Below are 17,904 nucleotides of genomic sequence, written 5' to 3' on the forward strand. Positions count from 1 at the left end.
CAGGTGCGACCTGACACTGCTCCTCGAGTGGACCTGGTCCAGTATTTATGCCTATGGCCTTCCCCCTCCACCAACGGCTGCAGGCGCTTCCTCTGTGGTCCGCGCCCATTCCCTGCGACCTGCTGGAGCGTTGCTGCTCCGTTTTCCGTCCGCTGCGGTTCTATGTGTCATTAGATGTCATTAGATCGCCGGGCAAGCCTGAAGAATTTCCAACATCTTCATGACCGCATTTAACTTCACCTTACTCTGCAGTTTTTCTTCTTTCGGTTGCTGCGTAGGTATTCATCTACTTTCGTTAACTTTAAAACTGACAGTAACTCACTTTTTTACTGGATAAGTACTTAGCTGTTCCCTGGAGAGGGAAGAACGTCCGTTACAGTTCGTCAGCAACAACGAAAATTTTCTCTCGGCGTTAATTCCTTGGTGTTTCCACTTCTTGTCATGCATTACTTCCTTTTTAAGCTCGCAGTATTCATTCTTTCGAAACGTCAAGCTTTCCATTGCTTTTCGTTTTCTATTTCCTTTGTATACCTCCTTTCAGTCTCTATTCTTCTTACGAGATATTTGCTTTCGCGAACATAACTTTCAACGATTTCTCTTAAGTGCATCGTATCTGATTTTGTACAATGATTTTTATTCCGTGAGCAACACTGTCCTATTGCTATCGTTTCCAAAAGTTTTTATGTTTTCTGAGAAGACCATACAGTCTCCATGGTTGGTCTACTCCACACACGCTTTTTAGAAATTACTACCTCCAAGAAACTCAAGAGAAACAACCAAATGATGATACTAGATCAGTTTTTGTTATTTTTGTTATTCAAAAAATAAATTTTTTCGTTTTATTTACTTAGCTACTTTACCACATCCCGCTCTTCTTTTCTAGCCAGGAACATTTTCGTGGGTGGCTAGAAGCAATGGCCAAGTATGGTGTCGCTATTATGTACGACACACCTCCAACGGTAGAGTCATTGCGTGAACTGGGAGACAAAGTAATGTACCCTAGAATGACTCATTATGGGTAAGATCTTTTCATTACCTTGTGGCGACTTGTGAACATGCAAAACCCACGTAGACTACACACGTTCATTTTTCGTTACTTTTCAGTTTGCAGTACCATGTGAAGATCAAACCCGACGCCACAAATGTGGCGTTCCTCAAGGATAAGCTAGAGATGCACACGGATCTTATGTATTGTGAAAACAAGCCCGGGGTAAGATATTTTCACTGATATGGTGCAACGAGTGAAGACTACTAAAAGTCTTGTCTACATAAATCCCACAGTATGATAACTAATAAAACATCTATTTTTTCCAGATAAATTTGCTTCACTGTGTGGTGCAGACGAAAGGAGATGGAGGTGATAACCTCTTGGCTGACGGTTTCTATCTGAGCGAAAAGCTGAAAGTTACCAACCCTGAGGCGTACAAAACTCTGAGCACCGTCCCTGTAACATGGTCAGACGTTGGAAAGCATGGAGGGAGGCTCTTCTACTACTTGTACAGGACACCTGTCATCACGTAAGCCTGGTTTTATACTTCCGTGCTTTAAGGATGGGACCTCCTACGAGGGTTGGAACTTTAATAGAGCAACAATTTACTTACAGCTCGTACAAAATAGATACGTTAAAGAATGCATTAAGGAACACGAACGGCACATGCGGCTAAAACAAAGTTCAAAATCGGCAGTAACGGAACATCATGAGAACTGTGGCTCTGACATCGATTTTAATAACGTACGTGTACTGGATAAGGAAACAAACTTTTATAGAAGAAAGGTCCGAGAAGCGGTTGAAATTTCTAAGAATGCATCTAATTTCAATAGAGAGGACGGCTATAGGCTTTCGGCATCGTGGCTCCCTGCCATCAAGGAAGTAAATACGCGGCCGCGGTGTGTGAACGGCATAACAACGCAGTGCAAGTCACCTCGGTGGACAATAATATTTTGGGTAAACATTCCCCCTCTCTTGCTCTGTCCGTTTCGAATCTAGCCAGTGATGACGACCAACCAATAGCGGTAGCAGGAATTTCAACCAATAACCCTATCTCCAGCCTTTCTATCCAACGACGATGGGCCGCCTATGGTGTCCACTGGAGATTAACTAACAACGCCCCTTCTTCTGCGTCAGAGCGGGAATATTAGTGTTGTAACGGCGACCGAAACGGTCGCGGGGTTGAAATGACATATAGTAGAGATGGGACCCCTCCACGCCCGCACCAACGTGGTGACCAGACCAAAAGTTCTACTGTCACCTTCGTCAACATGTTAGTTATCTAATAAGTGGAGCACAGGATGCTGGGCTGTGATGTTGTCCATGTGTCTGGGTAAGACTACGCATTAACCCGGTCCATCAGGTGATAGATAGTGGACGAAACGCGAATGAGGGTAGCAATTTGAAGAGCAGAGGGAAAAAAGTGCCAAGGCTCGTGCCGTGGGAAAAAAACCTCTGCGACAGCGGGATGGGTAGTAAGAGCAGTAGCGGCTTACTAGCTGCGATAGTTCATGCAAGCTTGGGTTTTTCAGTGTGGGTGTCACGCATCATTACCGTGGCAGGCGATGGCGATGTATCCCAATTTGCTGCAGCCGCTGCATTCCTGGAACAATCAAGATCGTTATGTAGTAGTGGGGGATCGGCCATAGATCATCTCGCTGTGTGGGGTGTGTGTGGAGCTTGTCTGCATGCAGTGTACAGTACGGCTTCCCTGTGTGGTGCCAGTTATTTGGCAGTGTGTTCCAGCTGGATATCCAGTAATGGCGTCTGATTAACAGGGGCTCACCTGTACCGTTGTGTTTGCGTGTGCTTGGCCATAGATGTTAGGTCCTTTCAAGTATGTCTTTTGGTCTTTTATGTTTCCATCTATGGTTTTGGTCGTAGTTCCCCAGATTCAGAATAAACGGGTTCTGCGAATGTCTGGAGTTTTTGTATAGTCTTGTGGTGAGTTTGTGGATTACCTCCGTGAGAGTCTCAAGTCGGTATTCCCGGTGAAGGTCCGCGATGCGTGTGTATCGTGGAGCATTGCTTATGATTCTGAGTACTTTGTTTTGTATGAGCTGCAGACGGCGCAGGCGTGTGGGCGCAGCGTATCCCCCCAAACAGGAGCTGCGTACGTCATCAGGGGTCGAATAAGTGTCATGTACGTGGACCTCGACACCCATCTGTTCAGTGTGCTACGCCTGTTGAGCATAGGGTAGAGCTATTTGAGCCTCGCGCTTGCTCGGTTGGTCATGTGTTGTATGTGGTCCCCCCAGAGTAATTTCCGGTCCAGCCAGACACCGAGGTATTTGACTTTCTCACGGAAACGTATTGGGCGTGCATGTAGAGTTATTGGTCTGCAGTATCGGTGTTCCCGCAGTTGCTTCGGTCTTCTAGTGAACAGAACGGCTTCCCACTTGTCGACGTTTACTCTAACACGCCATTTCTCCAACCAAGGCTCAGCCACTTTGAGTGCAGTCTGTAAGCCTGACGTAATGTTTGATGGTTTCCAATCTTGCGCGAGGATGGCAGTGTCATCCGCGTACATTGCCATCGTTGTGTTGTGTGTGGTTGGGAGATCGTTTATGTAGAGGTTAAACAGTAGGGGTCCTAGGATGCTTCCCTGGGGTACTCTCGCATGTATACCGTGTCGTGTTGATTGTTTTCCCTGCACGTCTGTGTTGAAACTCCTGTCTGTGAGGTATTATTATTTAGCGTATGGCAAGTACAAATCACGTTTATAGAGAAATAAGCTGCTACAATAACTTTATAACTTTGGCACTAAAAAACAAGACATAAAGAATTAAATACAGTTATGTCATGAACAACATATATATAACTACAAATTAACATTTAGGTTTTTAATATATTGATCTGCACTTCGAGTCGCATCCAGGAAGTCCGTTGTTTGACCTGAGTAGGCTCTCAGGGGGCACTCTGCAATGATGTGCCGGATCGTCTGCTTCTCAGCGCCGCAGTCGCACTTTGGGGATGGTGCTCTTCCCCATTAGTGTAGAGAGTCCGCACATCGACCGTGCCCTGTCCTGATCCTGTTGAGGATGGTCCAGGTTTTACGTGGTAAGCCAAAGCCTGGAGGTCTGTTCGACGGTTTCAGTAAGGTGTTTACCTGTGGTGGTACTGATTCTTCTCATTCCACTTTCCAGCGTTCTTCAAGACAGAAACCATTTTACTCCAGATCTTTGGACCTTATAAGAGGTGGATGTCTAGAGCGCAATCTATCTTCGTCAATGCCATTGCTCAAAGCGTGAATCGGAAGTTGCGGGTTGTCTTGTATTTTTTTAAATTCTCTGAGAAGCGCATGTTCTCTTCGTAAGTGAGGTGGCGGTATGTGGCTCAGTACAGGTAGCCAGTGAATGGGGGTTGATTTTATTGTACCTGAAATAATCCTCATAGTTTGGTTCAGTACTGTGTCCACCATCTTGGTGTGAGCGCTCTTTAGCCAAACAGGGGAACAGTACTCTGCCGCAGAGTAGACAAGTCCCAAAGCAGAGCATCGCAAGGTAGAGGCGGAGGAGCCCCAGCTGGTACCACATGGTTTCTGAATGATATTGTTCCTAGTACGGATTTTTGCAGCAGTGTTGATGAGGTGTTGTTTGTAGCTCAGGGTTCTATCTAGTGTCACTCCCAGGTATTTTGGATTTTTATTATCAGGCAGAGTATTGTTATCAAAATACACTCCTGGAAATTGAAATAAGAACACCGTGAATTCATTGTTCCAGGAAGGGGAAACTTTATTGACACATTCCTGGGGTCAGATACATCACATGATCACACTGACAGAACCACAGGCACATAGACACAGGCAACAGAGCATGCACAATGTCGGCACTAGTACAGTGTATATCCACCTTTCGCAGCAATGCAGGCTGCTATTCTCCCATGGAGACGATCGTAGAGATGCTGGATGTAGTCCTGTGGAACGGCTTGCCATGCCATTTCCACCTGGCGCCTCAGTTGGACCAGCGTTCGTGCTGGACGTGCAGACCGCGTGAGACGACGCTTCATCCAGTCCCAAACATGTTCAATGGGGGACAGATCCGGAGATCTTGCTGGCCAGGGTAGTTGACTTACACATTCTAGAGCACGTTGGGTGGCACGGGATACATGCGGACGTGCATTGTCCTGTTGGAACAGCAAGTTCCCTTGCCGGTCTAGGAATGGTAGAACGATGGGTTCGATGACGGTTTGGATGTACCATGCACTATTCAGTGTCCCCTCGACGATCACCAGTGGTGTACGGCCAGTGTAGGAGATCGATCCCCACACCATGATGCCGGGTGTTGGCCCTGTGTGCCTCGGTCGTATGCAGTCCTGATTGTGGCGCTCACCTGCACGGCGCCAAACACGCATACGACCATCATTGGCACCAAGGCAGAAGCGACTCTCATCGCTGAAGACGACACGTCTCCATTCGTCCCTCCATTCGCGCCTGTCGCGACACCACTGGAGGCGGGCTGCACGATGTTGGGGCGTGAGCGGAAGACGGCCTAACGGTGTGCGGGACTGTAGCCCAGCTTCATGGAGACGGTTGCGAATGGTCCTCGCCGATACCCCAGGAGCAACAGTGTCCCTAATTTGCTGGGAAGTGGCGGTGCCGTCCCCTACGGCACTGCGTAGGATCCTACGGTCTTGGCGTGCATCCGTGCGTCGCTGCGGTCCGGTCCCAGGTCGACGGGCACGTGCACCTTCCGCCGACCACTGGCGACAACATCGATGTACTGTGGAGACCTCACGCCCCACGTGTTGAGCAATTCGGCGGTACGTCCACCCGGCCTCCCGCATGCCCACTATACGCCCTCGCTCAAAGTCCGTCAACTGCACATACGGTTCACGTCCACGCTGTCGCGGCATGCTACCAGTGTTAAAGACTGCGATGGAGCTCCGTATGCCACGGCAAACTGGCTGACACTGACGGCGGCGGTGCACAAATGCTGCGCAGCTAGCGCCATTCGACGGCCAACACCGCGGTTCCTGGTGTGTCCGCTGTGCCGTGCGTGTGATCATTGCTTGTACAGCCCTCTCGCAGTGTCCGGAGCAAGTATGGTGGGTCTGACACACCGGTGTCAATGTGTTCTTTTTTCCATTTCCAGGAGTGTATATCTTAAGGCGTCTGTTAGCGAATTTATTATTCAAGTGGAAACACATAGCCTCAGTTTTAGTTGGACTAGGTTGTAGTCTCCATTCACGAAAGTTCGTTCCCAGCAAGGACTAGTCGCTTGTCAGGACAGTCTCAGTATGCTCCATATCTCGATGTTGTGTAGCTATGGCCCAGTCATCTGCATATCCAAACTTTTCAGATTTAGTATTAGGCATATCGGCTATATACTTGCTGAAAAGTAGCGGTGCCAGGACTGATCCTTAGAGCAAGCCATTATTGAGCTTCATTGTTTTGCTCCTATAATTTCCAAGTATCACCTGGAATGGTCTGTTGCAGAGCATCTCGTTGGTAAGGTTAGCCATTTTCAAACATGGCACGATGCGGAGTAGTTTGTAAATCAGGCCTTGCCTCCATACAGTATCATAAGCCGCTGTTTTTCTTGTCTTTGGAAGCCTGCCTCGATGTAGGAAGTTAGTGAGAGGACTTGATCTGTGCAGCTCCTGTTTGGCCGGAAGCCTGCTTGTCCCACAGGGATATACTTTAGGATATCTGGACTTATTCTGTTACATATAAGTCTCTCAAGTAGTTTGTAGATCATGCTAAGAAGGGCAATTGGGCGGTAGCTGTTTGGTTGGTCATTCGGTTTACCTGCTTTCAGTATCGCTATGATTTTTGCTTTCTTAAGGGTATTTGGTATTCTTCCAGTTTCCATCATGCTGGAGAAGAACTGCGCAAGCCATAATTTTGTAAATTTACCGCAGTGAATTAGAAACTCTGGATGAATTCCATCAAAACCTGGGGCTTTCCGTGGGTTGATGTCTCTCAGAGCCAGTGTTATCTCTTCGATTGAGAAGGGCTGCGAGTGTAGTGAATTGTTTCCTACTAAGGATTTCAACTTTTTAAGTTCCTTTTTAACTTTTATGGTATGAGCTCGATCCCCTGGAGCTTTGGAGGTTTTACTGATGTGCGCCGCAACTGTGTTTGGAGAAATAGAGCTGGTTGGTCGTTGGTTCCTGCTACTGCCACCAAGCTTCTGAAGTAGCGACCACGCCTTTCTGCTTGATTTTGTGAAGTCCATTTCCTCAACAGTCTCTATCCATTTAGTGCGCCTGGCAGCGTCCAGACTGCGCAATAAGTCATCTGCAATCTCCCTATCCCCATGCTCTAGGAACTGTTTATAGAGCACTCACTCTCTTCGTTCCACCCCGGCACGTATTCTTTTCTAAATCCCCGGGGAATGCTGTTCTTAGCTGAGCTGATGACTGCTCCCACAGATCTTTTGTAATTTTTATAAGTTGGAGGTATCCATCCAAGGCGTTTATCAAGTTTTTCTGGGAAAGTAGCCCAGTCTGTTTTCCCAAAGTTCCATCTGGGCCGAGGATACGAGGAAATTAGGGGAATAGTAAGGCCTATTTCTATGAGCACCGGACGATGTTGGGAGTGAGGGAAGTCCCCAAGTATTCTACGGGAGGCTGGTATAGGTTTGTTATTAGTGTCAGCCGTAACAAAGCATAGATCAGGGTGGGTTTCAGTTCCCCATGCAGCTGACTTAAATGTACTTTGGTCTTTGGCGTCAAAGATTAGCTGTGTATTGCAATCTTCAGCCCATGAGCCTGTGTGTCAGACAGACCAGCGCGTCGGGGAATCCCGCGTCGCTGAGTTTGCGAATGAGGCCGTTGTGCCATAGACGGTCGAAAGCCTTTTCGATGTCCAGGAATACCGCCCCTATTCCTTTGTTTGTGTTGAAGCCATGTGTTATATGTTCAACGACCAGTAAGAGTTGTTGTGTTGTGGTGATTCCTGCAGCCGAATTGCTCCGGTCTCAGGATGTCATTTGTTATGCAGTGCCCAGTGAATGCGAGCCAGGATGCGCGCGCCACTACAGCATACGGCGCGATGGTGCAGAGACCTCTAGGGGTCCTCGACGTCCATGACGTCTGGCGGGGATTCAAATTCCGCGGCGCGCGGTACCAAATTTTGCCTATGACTATGGCCCACCAATGGTAGCCATATGATTTTTAACCAATACTATCACTTCTCTGGCACGGACGCCTGAAAACTCCTCCTTTATAAGAGGACGCGACACTCGTCTCTGACAGAGCTCTAGCAGTAGTGGACACCAGAAGATCGTGAGGAAGATCCCAGCAGAGGGGTCGAAGCGTCGATCATTTTAGAAGAAACATGACGCGGTCTAATACCCCAGAAGATTTTAACTTCAGTGACAACGGCCACGAAAGCCAGCAGACTTAAATAAAACAGATACGTGTTTCAAAGTTTTACTGGCCTTCAAAGTAGTCACCAGCATTGTGCATAACGCGTTGCCAGCGATGTGGAAGTCGTACGATACTCTTAGCAGTGCCAGTTATGCTGCCAGTTCGAGCAGTACGGTCTATTGTCCGACGAATTTGTAGCAGTTCTGAGGCGAAGCCTTGGTGAAGTGTTTCCTTCAGTTTAGCAGGACGTGTTTGAGCATTGTCCTGCAAAATGATGGTCAGGTCCTGCAGAATGTGTCATGGCTTCTGTCTCTAAGCTGGTCGTAGGTTGTGTTCCAAATACGAACAGAAGTGATGACACGAGGCCGTTGGGATCCAGCACGGTGTTCTGTATTACCCTCCTGAACCCACCGATTCCATATTCTGATAACAGTCATTGGATCTCGACCAACGCGAGCAGCAATGTCGCTATACGATAAACTGCAATCGCGATAGGCTACAATCCAACCTTTATCAAAGTCGGAAACGTGATGGTACGCATTTCTCCTCCTTACACGGGGCATCACAACAACGTTCCACCAGGCAACGCCGGTCAACTGTTGTTTGTGTATGAGAAATCGGTTGGAAACTTGCCTCATGTCAGCACGTTGTAGGTGTCACCACCGGCGCCAACCTTGTGTGAATGCTCTGAAAAGCTAATCATTTGCATATCACATTATCTTCTTCCTGTCAGTTAAATTTCGCGTCTGTAGCACGTCATTTTCGTGGTGTAGCAGTTTTAATGGCCAGTAGTGTAAAACTCTATCACAATAGCATTCTGACATCAATTGTAGGATACATGTCAGCAGTCTGGGTCCACAGGCTTACGAGGGTCATGCCTGCCATGGCCGTAAGGAGAGTGCAGTGTAGGGGCATGTAGGACAACTCCAAGGGGGAGCATTATCAGTATTGATGGGACTTTGTTCTCTTGATATAAAGATTAGGGTATTGGGTAAGAAAGGAGAAGAGAGACAAAATAATTGAATTTATGGGGATTCACGTGGGGAACAAATCAGAAATCAAACGTAGGGTGGAGGAGCTATGGCACGAACAGTGGGACAACGACGAAACGGGTCGTAGAACACACGAGTTGTTGCCCAACATCATGGAGCGATTACAGCTACACTACTTCAAGCCATCAAGAGGACTGCAACACTTCCTTACTGGACATGGATCCTACCCGGCATACCTATGCCGGTTTGGGAAGCGGGCTACACCAACGTGTGACTATGGGGCCACACCAGGCACCCCTTCCGCAGCTCGTGGTCGTGCGGTGGCGTTCTCGCTTCCCACTCCCGGGTTCCCGGGTTCGATTCCCGGCGGGGTCAGGGATTTTCTCTGCCTCGTGATGACTGGGTGTTGTGTGATGTTCGTAGGTTAGTTAGGTTTAAGTACGAGGTGCATTCAAGTTCTAAAGCCTCCGATTTTTTTTCTAATTAACTACTCATCCGAAATCGATGAAATTGGCGTTACTTCTCGACGTAATCGCCCTGCAGACGTACACATTTTTCACAACGCTGACGCCATGATTCCATGGCAGCGGCGAAGGCTTCTTTAGGAGTCTGTTTTGACCACTGGAAAATCGCTGAGGCAATAGCAGCACGGCTGGTGAATGTGCGGCCACGGAGAGTGTCTTTCATTGTTGGAAAAAGCCAAAAGCCACTAGGAGCCAAGTCAGGTGAGTAGGGAGCATGAGGAATCACTTCAAAGTTGTTATCACGAAGAAACTGTTGCGTAACGTTAGCTCGATGTGCGGGTGCGTTGTCTTGGTGAAACAGCACACGCGCAGCCCTTCCGGGACGTTTTTGTTGCAGTGCAGGAAGGAATTTGTTCTTCACAACATTTTCGTAGGATGCACCTGTGACCGTAGTGCCCTTTGGAACGCAATGGGTAAGGATTACGCCCTCGCTGTCCCAGAACATGGACACCATCATTTTTTCAGCACTGGCGGTTACCCGAAATTTTTTTGGTGGCGGTGAATCTGTGTTCTTCCATTGAGCTGACTGGCGCTTTGTTTCTGGATTGAAAAATGGCATCCACGTCTCATCCATTGTCACAACCGACGAAAAGAAAGTCCCATTCATGCTGTCGTTGCGCGTCAACATTGCTTGGCAACATGCCACACGGGCAGCCATGTGGTCGTCCGTCAGCATTCGTGGCACCCACCTGGATGACACTTTTCGCATTTTCAGGTCGTCATGCAGGATTGTGTGCACAGAACCCACAGAAATGCCAACTCTGGAGGCAATCTGTTCAACAGTCATTCGGCGATCCCCCAAAACAATTCTCTCCACTTTCTCGATCATGTCGTCAGGCCGGCTTGTGCGAGCCCGGGGTTGTTTCGATTTGTTGTCACACGATGTTCTGCCTTCATTAAACTGTCGCACCCACGAACGCACTTTCGACACATCCATAACTCCATCACCACATGTCTCCTTCAACTGTCGATGAATTTCAATTGGTTTCACACCACGCAAATTCAGAAAACGAATGATTGCACGCTGTTCAAGTAAGGAAAACGTCGCCATTTTAAGTATTTAAAACAGTTCTCATTCTCATCGCTGGCGGTAAAATTCCATCTACCGTACAGTGCTGCCATCTCTGGGACGTATTGACAATGAACGCGGCCTCATTTTAAAACAATGCGCATTTTTCTATCTCTTTCCAGTCCGGAGAAAAAAAATCGGAGGCCTTAGAACTTGAATGCACCTCGTAGTTCTAAGTTCTAGGGGACTGATGACCATAGATGTTAAGTCCCATAGCGCTCAGAGCCATTTTTGAACCAGGCACCCCAGAACATGTGGTGTATGAGTGCCACTTCTTCGACGATGTAGCGGCACATTTAAGACAACATCTACCCAATTACGACACGTACCACCTTCTCAGGCAAGAGGACCACTTCCACATCCTGAATAAACTTGCAAATGGAATATCAAGCAAGGTTATAAAAGAATTCCTAAGGAACAACCATTAATAGATCATACCTGATTTAGACTCCTTACACCTATCCTGTTCCGCCAAGGCGTGGACCTAGCCAGCCGCTTCACGTCTAGGATTAGGGGGGGGGGGGGGTGCACGTTCTAACCGATTCAGACATTCACCGAATATGACTATAGAATTAGTTTAGGTTAGACGTAGGATAAGACAGGATAACTCCATTAGCACAGTACTACAGCGATTCACTGTTCCGGGCTAGCTTGGTACCAGGGGCACGCCCACTGGGATTAGCTCAGTGGGCACGCCCAACAATGCAAGTTTATAAACGATGGCACAGCTGTAACGCTACAGGTAGAGTAGACTAGCAACAAGTAGTAGGTAAGTAAGACCCTGGTAACCCAGAAAGACAGCAAGTAATGCCCATAGTGGAAACAGGAACAACACCACATTCTAGAACTAGATAAGCTGCAGTAAGAGTAATTGTAATAAGCATAAATTGGGAACCACTAATGTATTAGGTAGGGGGTTATTTTGTACCATGTATTTTAAGAATAAGGATTTAAAACAAAAACAAGATGTTACATAAATAAAAAATTAATTACCTGCCGTGAGGTCAGTCAGCGAATGCGGAATTGCTTGCACGATTGACAGTTATTGCCACGTGGCTATCGACAAAACATATTTATGTATTGTTCAGGGCATACAGTTATATCGCCAAGTGATGACAGTTATAAATTAGGGCAGTAAACAAAGTCCAAACAATAGAATCAAATGATCACTTTAAATGAGAATTCTGACGCTAAGTCGTGGAACTAAAGTTCATTTGTGTCCTAGTACAGTTACTGTAAGTTAATCAATTACTTGGAACTACTTCTAAATGAATTTTATCATTTCACCTAAAGATTAAGTTCAATTAATGCTAGTTATTCTGTCACTTGAAGGCTACACCCAACTGGAAGACTGACTCTTTACGTGGTGACTAAGTCCAACGAGGCAGTGGTCTCTCGTAAGAGCAAAGATTCATCCTAGGAATGGCTTGACAGCTCGTTGACTTGCTGGAGTAGCGTGTATCCTGCACCGGCCCAGTAACTGGATCTCGTTCACTAGGTGCTGGGCGGCCTCTTAAATGCTCGCTGTGCTGGTTCCTCGTTCTATTACCAGTCGGGCACGTGAGCGGCCTAGAAATAGTCTGGCGACTGTAGCAGCACTGGTGACCATGTTGCGGCCACAGGTTCGCCCAGAGCCTCCCACAAGTGCGCCAGGAAACATGTTTATATTTATTTGCTATTGACGCCTGCCGGTGTGGCAACTTGTCAGCCGTGGCTGATATACAGTGAAGTCGAAGTCGTAGGGTACAGCAAAATTCTTGCTAACTCCTTTTCTGTTCCTGCTGCGCGCCTATGGAACAAGTTGTCGTACACTCTGTGCACAATTCATTACCCTGTAGCACTTTTAAAAAAAGCTGAAGCACTTCCTTTTATGAGTCTCATAAATTTTCCCTTAAAAGTTAATATTCATGACCAGCTTCTCTCTGTCAGACAGTGAAGCAAATGCTCCCATCTTCTCCCAGTTACTCCTCTTTGTGTTTTTACCTTTCACTATAAGATGTGCTATATTATTCGCCACTCTCTTCAATACTTGTGTTCTGTCATGTTCCTCCTTTTATGCACATTCCATCCCTTATCTCAGTCCACTGCTACCAGCGCTCTCTACCACACTTTAACTAGTCTTTGTTAATCTACTTTTGACGAACGATTTTTTCTGCCGTAGCTACTACCATTTGCACTGTTAATGGTACAGTTATTTCTAAGTCGAAATAAATAAATAATAAAAACGTGCTGGGTCCGGTGGACAACGAGGTTGTGGCCCTCATACCTACAGCCCCTCGATCCGGCAATGCCTGCGTGCCGCCAGCGGTGCAGGCGTGTCCTAGCGCTGCCGGACCTCTCTGCTGCTCCGTCCCAACCGAACTCGCGACACACCCGACCCAGAAAACACTTCACGTCCTTCCAAAGATAGTACGGGTACTAGATATCGATAAACACTTCTGCTGCCACTTGCGGACAGACAACGCTAGCAAACGTAGTGGCGCCAGTAAACAGAAGAAGATAACGGGACCCACTATCCCTATTACACGATACCTACCTACCAACGGCACCAACTTGAGCCACCCATGGCTCAGCTGAACGCGAAATCCTTGACATCAACTGCATTAGGTATAGATCTAGAATCCAATAGTAACATATGAAAATGTATGCCAGATTCGAACCTGTGTTTCCTGCTTATCACGAGCGGTTGCCTTAATCACTTCAACTATCAATGCATGCTTCTCAGGCCGATTCAACTTCCGCATGTCACACTGTTTACATCTATATATCACAGTCCACTGATTTTATCATCAGTGATCAACGATATAAAGATGTGGACAGTGTGATACGTGGAAGTTTGGGTCGGTCCGGGTAGTGCACACGAATAGCAGAAGTGGTTAAGGTGATCACTCATAATAGACGGTAAATCCGGATTCGAGTCCTGGTCTGGCACATATTTTCATATGTCACTACAGGGTAGTAGATCTATACCTAATGCTGTTGATATCAAGAAATTCGCGTTCAGTGAATTTATTTCGAATTATTTCGTCACCTGTGGTCTGTAAAGTGTCCGTTCTTTCAGACGTGTGTGTAAAAATTATTTCCAAGTATCCGATTTCTTATTAAATGTAGAACTTATTATAACATGTACATTAAGGTGACAAAAGTCATGTGATACCTCCTAATACCGTGTTGGAACTCCTTTTACCTGACGTAAGGAAGCAAATCTTCTTGACATGGACTCAACAAGCCGTTGGAAGTTCCCTGCAGAAATATTGAGACACGCTGCCTCTGTAGCGGTCCATAATTGCAAAATGTTACCTGTGCAGAATTTTGTGCACAAAGCGACGTCTCGATTATGTCCCATAAACGTTCGATGGGATTCGTGTCGGGCAGTCTGACAGGCCAAATCGTTCGCTTTAATTGTCCAGAATGAGCAGTGCTGCGGTTCGCGATGGTGCTGTTTGTAGGTTTCCGCCCTCAACTGGAAGTCAGACCGTATCCTTTAGTTGACATGATTGCGATTTTTTGTCTTCTTCTCGTGTTGACTGGCGCCACTCGTTTCGCAAGCGATGCCTGTCCGCTAGTGGCAGCAGTGGCGGTTACCGATATGTAGTAACTGTTCCCCTATCTTTGGGGCGACGTCGTTGTTTTTCCGTGTCGTGTGAGCGTGGCAGTTTGGTTGGGGACTCAGGAGGCACCAGATCCGCGCAGTGCCAGGACACGCCGGGACCGCTGGTGGAACGCATGGAATGCCGGATGGAAGGGCTGTGGTCACGAGAGTAAACCGGACCCAGCAAGCTTTAAGATGAGAGCATTTCAATCCAAGTAGAGAAACCTCCACCATTGTGATATCTGGCGATTCTCCAGTGACTTCGTGTTGCTGCTCGTAGTGTCCCCAAGGCGAAGAGCAGCGAGTAGAATGCTTGGGGAAAGCGGATCTGATTAGCTTTCCTCGACTTGTTATTACTATTTACTGCGTTCAACTTGTTACAATTTGTTAAGTTCAATCAGCTAACTCCCCACTTACCTGCCCTGGGGGCCGGTTGCTGATTCTTCTACTCTGGTGGTAGTGATTCCTTTCTCGTTCTGGGCACTCTAAGCACAGTATTCTGGAGACGTAATGCAGCCCACCGGTTCCGGCTTTGGCGTGTTGTTCCATTCTTGCATTTCGTTTATTGGACGTCAGGTAGCTTCAGCAAGATTATCATTAGTCATTCGTTAGACTGCCACCAGTCTGAGATACCATCTTGTCAAATGACTGCAACTCTTGGCTGCCTATCTCATCGCTAGCCTAAGTGTTTGTTGCCGGACCTTCTCAGAGGTCGATTTCTGGAGCACCGTCTGTGACTGGTCCTTGTGTTTTATTATTGTATTATTTAGTACCATACCTTGTAATGCCTACATTAAAGGTTATGTATGTCTAGTTAATAGTTCTGGTCGCCTTCTGGGATAAATCTATCAGTGTAAGGGTTGTGTTACAAAGTTAGCATCATCTTATTTCACCCGTTTGGTTGTTAGTTGCTTGTTTCTTTTAATTAACCTTTGCTTGTATTTGCTGTTTTACAGGAGGTTCCAAAAATTTTTATGTAATTGCCGTTCGTGGCGTGTAAGGCCTTCAGCCTTGATTGTGGTCATTTGGTTTGAAAAAATAATTCGATATTTGTATTTTAGCAGTAAGCCTTAAAACATTATTTACTGCCATTCCTGGCGTCTGATACCTTGTGCTGTGTTTGTGGCCACTTACTTTTAATATTTCAATACCTGTAAGTTGTAATTGCAGCGAGTTATTAATCATCCTGAATTTATTGCCATTCTTGGCGTGTAAGGCCTTCAGCCGTGATCACAGTGGCTTGTTTTGTTTTTAAACATTATCTGTATCTGCATTTTATGGTGATTTGCTAAATTGTAAAGCACTGAAAACACAGTTGTTTATTCCTTCATTAATAACGTGTGGTATTTATTTATTGTTGAGTCTGGTATTACTGTTTTAAAAATAAATGTGTGTAACTGATCACGGCCCCGTCCACAATCGTAGCCGAATCCTGCCTTCCCCTGACCATCAGGTTTCACAGAATGTTCAAACCAGTTGCGAACAACTGTGGCCTGATGACAAGTAGACGAACGTAACTATTTCCAGTCGATGATCGGTGCATTTGCACCAGAGGACCCAGCCAATTTCAGCTTGTACAGTGCGTCGTTGACAACTTGGGTCCATGGCATCGTGGGGCCTGCGCCACACACAAACCGTACCATTATATCTCACCAGCTCAAATCGGGGCTCATTTTCCCAGGCCACGGTCTTCCAGTCGTCTAGGGTCCAACCAATATAGTCACGAGCCCTGGTGAGACGCTGCAGCTCATGTGCTGTTAGCAAAGGCACTCGCGTCAGGCGTCTGCTGTCATAACCCATTAACGCCAAATTTCTTCGTACTGTCGTATAAGTTCGATGTACGTCACACACTGATGTCTGTGGTTATTTCACGCAGTGTTACTTGTCTGGTAGCACTGGCGACACTACGCCAACGCCACTGCTCTCTGTCTTTAAGTGAAGGCCGTTGGCCACCCCGTTGACAGTGGTGAGAGGTAATGCCTGAAAGCTGGCATTCTCCGCCCGCTCTTGACATTATGGATCTAGGGATATTGAATTCCCTAACGATTTCCGGATTGGAATATCCCGTGCGTCTATCTGCAACTACCATTTCGCGGTAAAAGTCTGAACTTTCGTCGTGCGGCCATAATCACGTCGGAAAACTTTTCACATGAATCACCTGAGTACGAATGACAACTCCGTCAAGGCACTTCCCTTTTATATCTTGTGGACACGGTACTACTGCCATCTGCATGTGTGCGTATCGTTTTCCCATCACCAGTGTATATCGTAGTGAACGTAGCGCAAAATACAGGGTGATTCAAAAAGAATGCCACAACTTTAGAAATTTAAAACTCTGCAACGACAAAAGGCAGAGCTAAGCACTATCTGTCGGCGAATTAAGGGAGCTCTAAAGTTTCATTTAGTTGTACATTTGTTCGCTTGAGGCGCTGTTGACTAGGCGTCAGCGTCAGTTGATGCTAAGATGGCGACCGCTCAACAGAAAGCTTTTTGTGTTATTGAGTACGGCAGAAGTGAATCGACGACAGTTGTTCAGCGTGCATTTCGAACGAAGTATGGTGTTAAACCTCCTGATGGGTGGTGTATTAAACGTTGGTATAAACAGTTTACAGAGAATGGGTGTTTGTGCAAAGGGAAAAGTTCTGGACGGCCGAGAACGAGTGATGAAAATGTAGCACGCATCCAGCAAGCATTTGTTCGCAGCCCAGGAAAATCGACTCGCAGAGCTACCAGAGAGTTGCAAATTCCAAAATCAACTGTATGGAGAGTCCTACGAAAAAGGTTAGTTATGAAACCTGAACGTCAACTACCCGAGGCGATGGATCGGCTGCCACGCAGCCCGTGACAGAGCACTTCATCACTGGCCTCCAAGAAGCCCTGATCTTACCCCCTGCGATTTTTTCTTATGGGGGTATGTTAAGGATATGGTGTTTCGGCCACCTCTCCCAGCCACCATTGATGATTTGAAACGAGAAATAACAGCAGCTATCCAAACTGTTACGCCTGATATGCTACAGAGAGTGTGGAACGAGTTGGAGTATCGGGTTGATATTGCTCGTGTGTCTGGAGGGGGCCATATTGAACATCTCTGAACTTGTTTTTGAGTGAAAAAAAACCTTTTTAAATACTCTTTGTAATGATGTATAACAGAAGGTTATATTATGTTTCTTTCATTAAATACACATTTTTAAAGTTGTGGTATTCTTTTTGAATCACCCTGTATGTAGAATATATCATTTCGTGTAACAGAGGACCATATAGCTATAACATTGCAAGTATACATAAATAAATCAATGAATAGTTCGTGCAAGTGAATGTTGCAAGGTATTGTGTCGGAAAGTCCTGATTCTCACTTGTGTCTGTATATAAGAGAAACTTTGTTACTTCTGCAGATTTGGAGTGTCCAATTTCACGGCTTTCTGATT

The 17,904-nt window shown here is 46.5% G+C and overlaps 1 protein-coding gene across 2 annotated transcripts in view; it reads left to right on the forward strand.

Annotated features, from left to right (window-relative positions):
* The window catches only part of LOC124550997 (gamma-butyrobetaine dioxygenase-like), a 127,934-nt gene that overhangs the window by 107,674 nt on the left and 2,356 nt on the right, over window positions 1-17,904 (forward strand). For both annotated transcript variants that reach the window (XM_047125843.1, XM_047125834.1), the window contains exons 5-7: window positions 884-1,018; window positions 1,105-1,210; window positions 1,315-1,517. In XM_047125843.1, the coding sequence (XP_046981799.1) occupies window positions 884-1,018; window positions 1,105-1,210; window positions 1,315-1,517 (444 nt within the window). The remainder of the gene's footprint in view (window positions 1-883; window positions 1,019-1,104; window positions 1,211-1,314; window positions 1,518-17,904) is intronic.

Source organism: Schistocerca americana, chromosome 1 (assembly GCF_021461395.2).
Source record: "Schistocerca americana isolate TAMUIC-IGC-003095 chromosome 1, iqSchAmer2.1, whole genome shotgun sequence".
Lineage (NCBI taxonomy): Eukaryota > Metazoa > Arthropoda > Insecta > Orthoptera > Acrididae > Schistocerca > Schistocerca americana.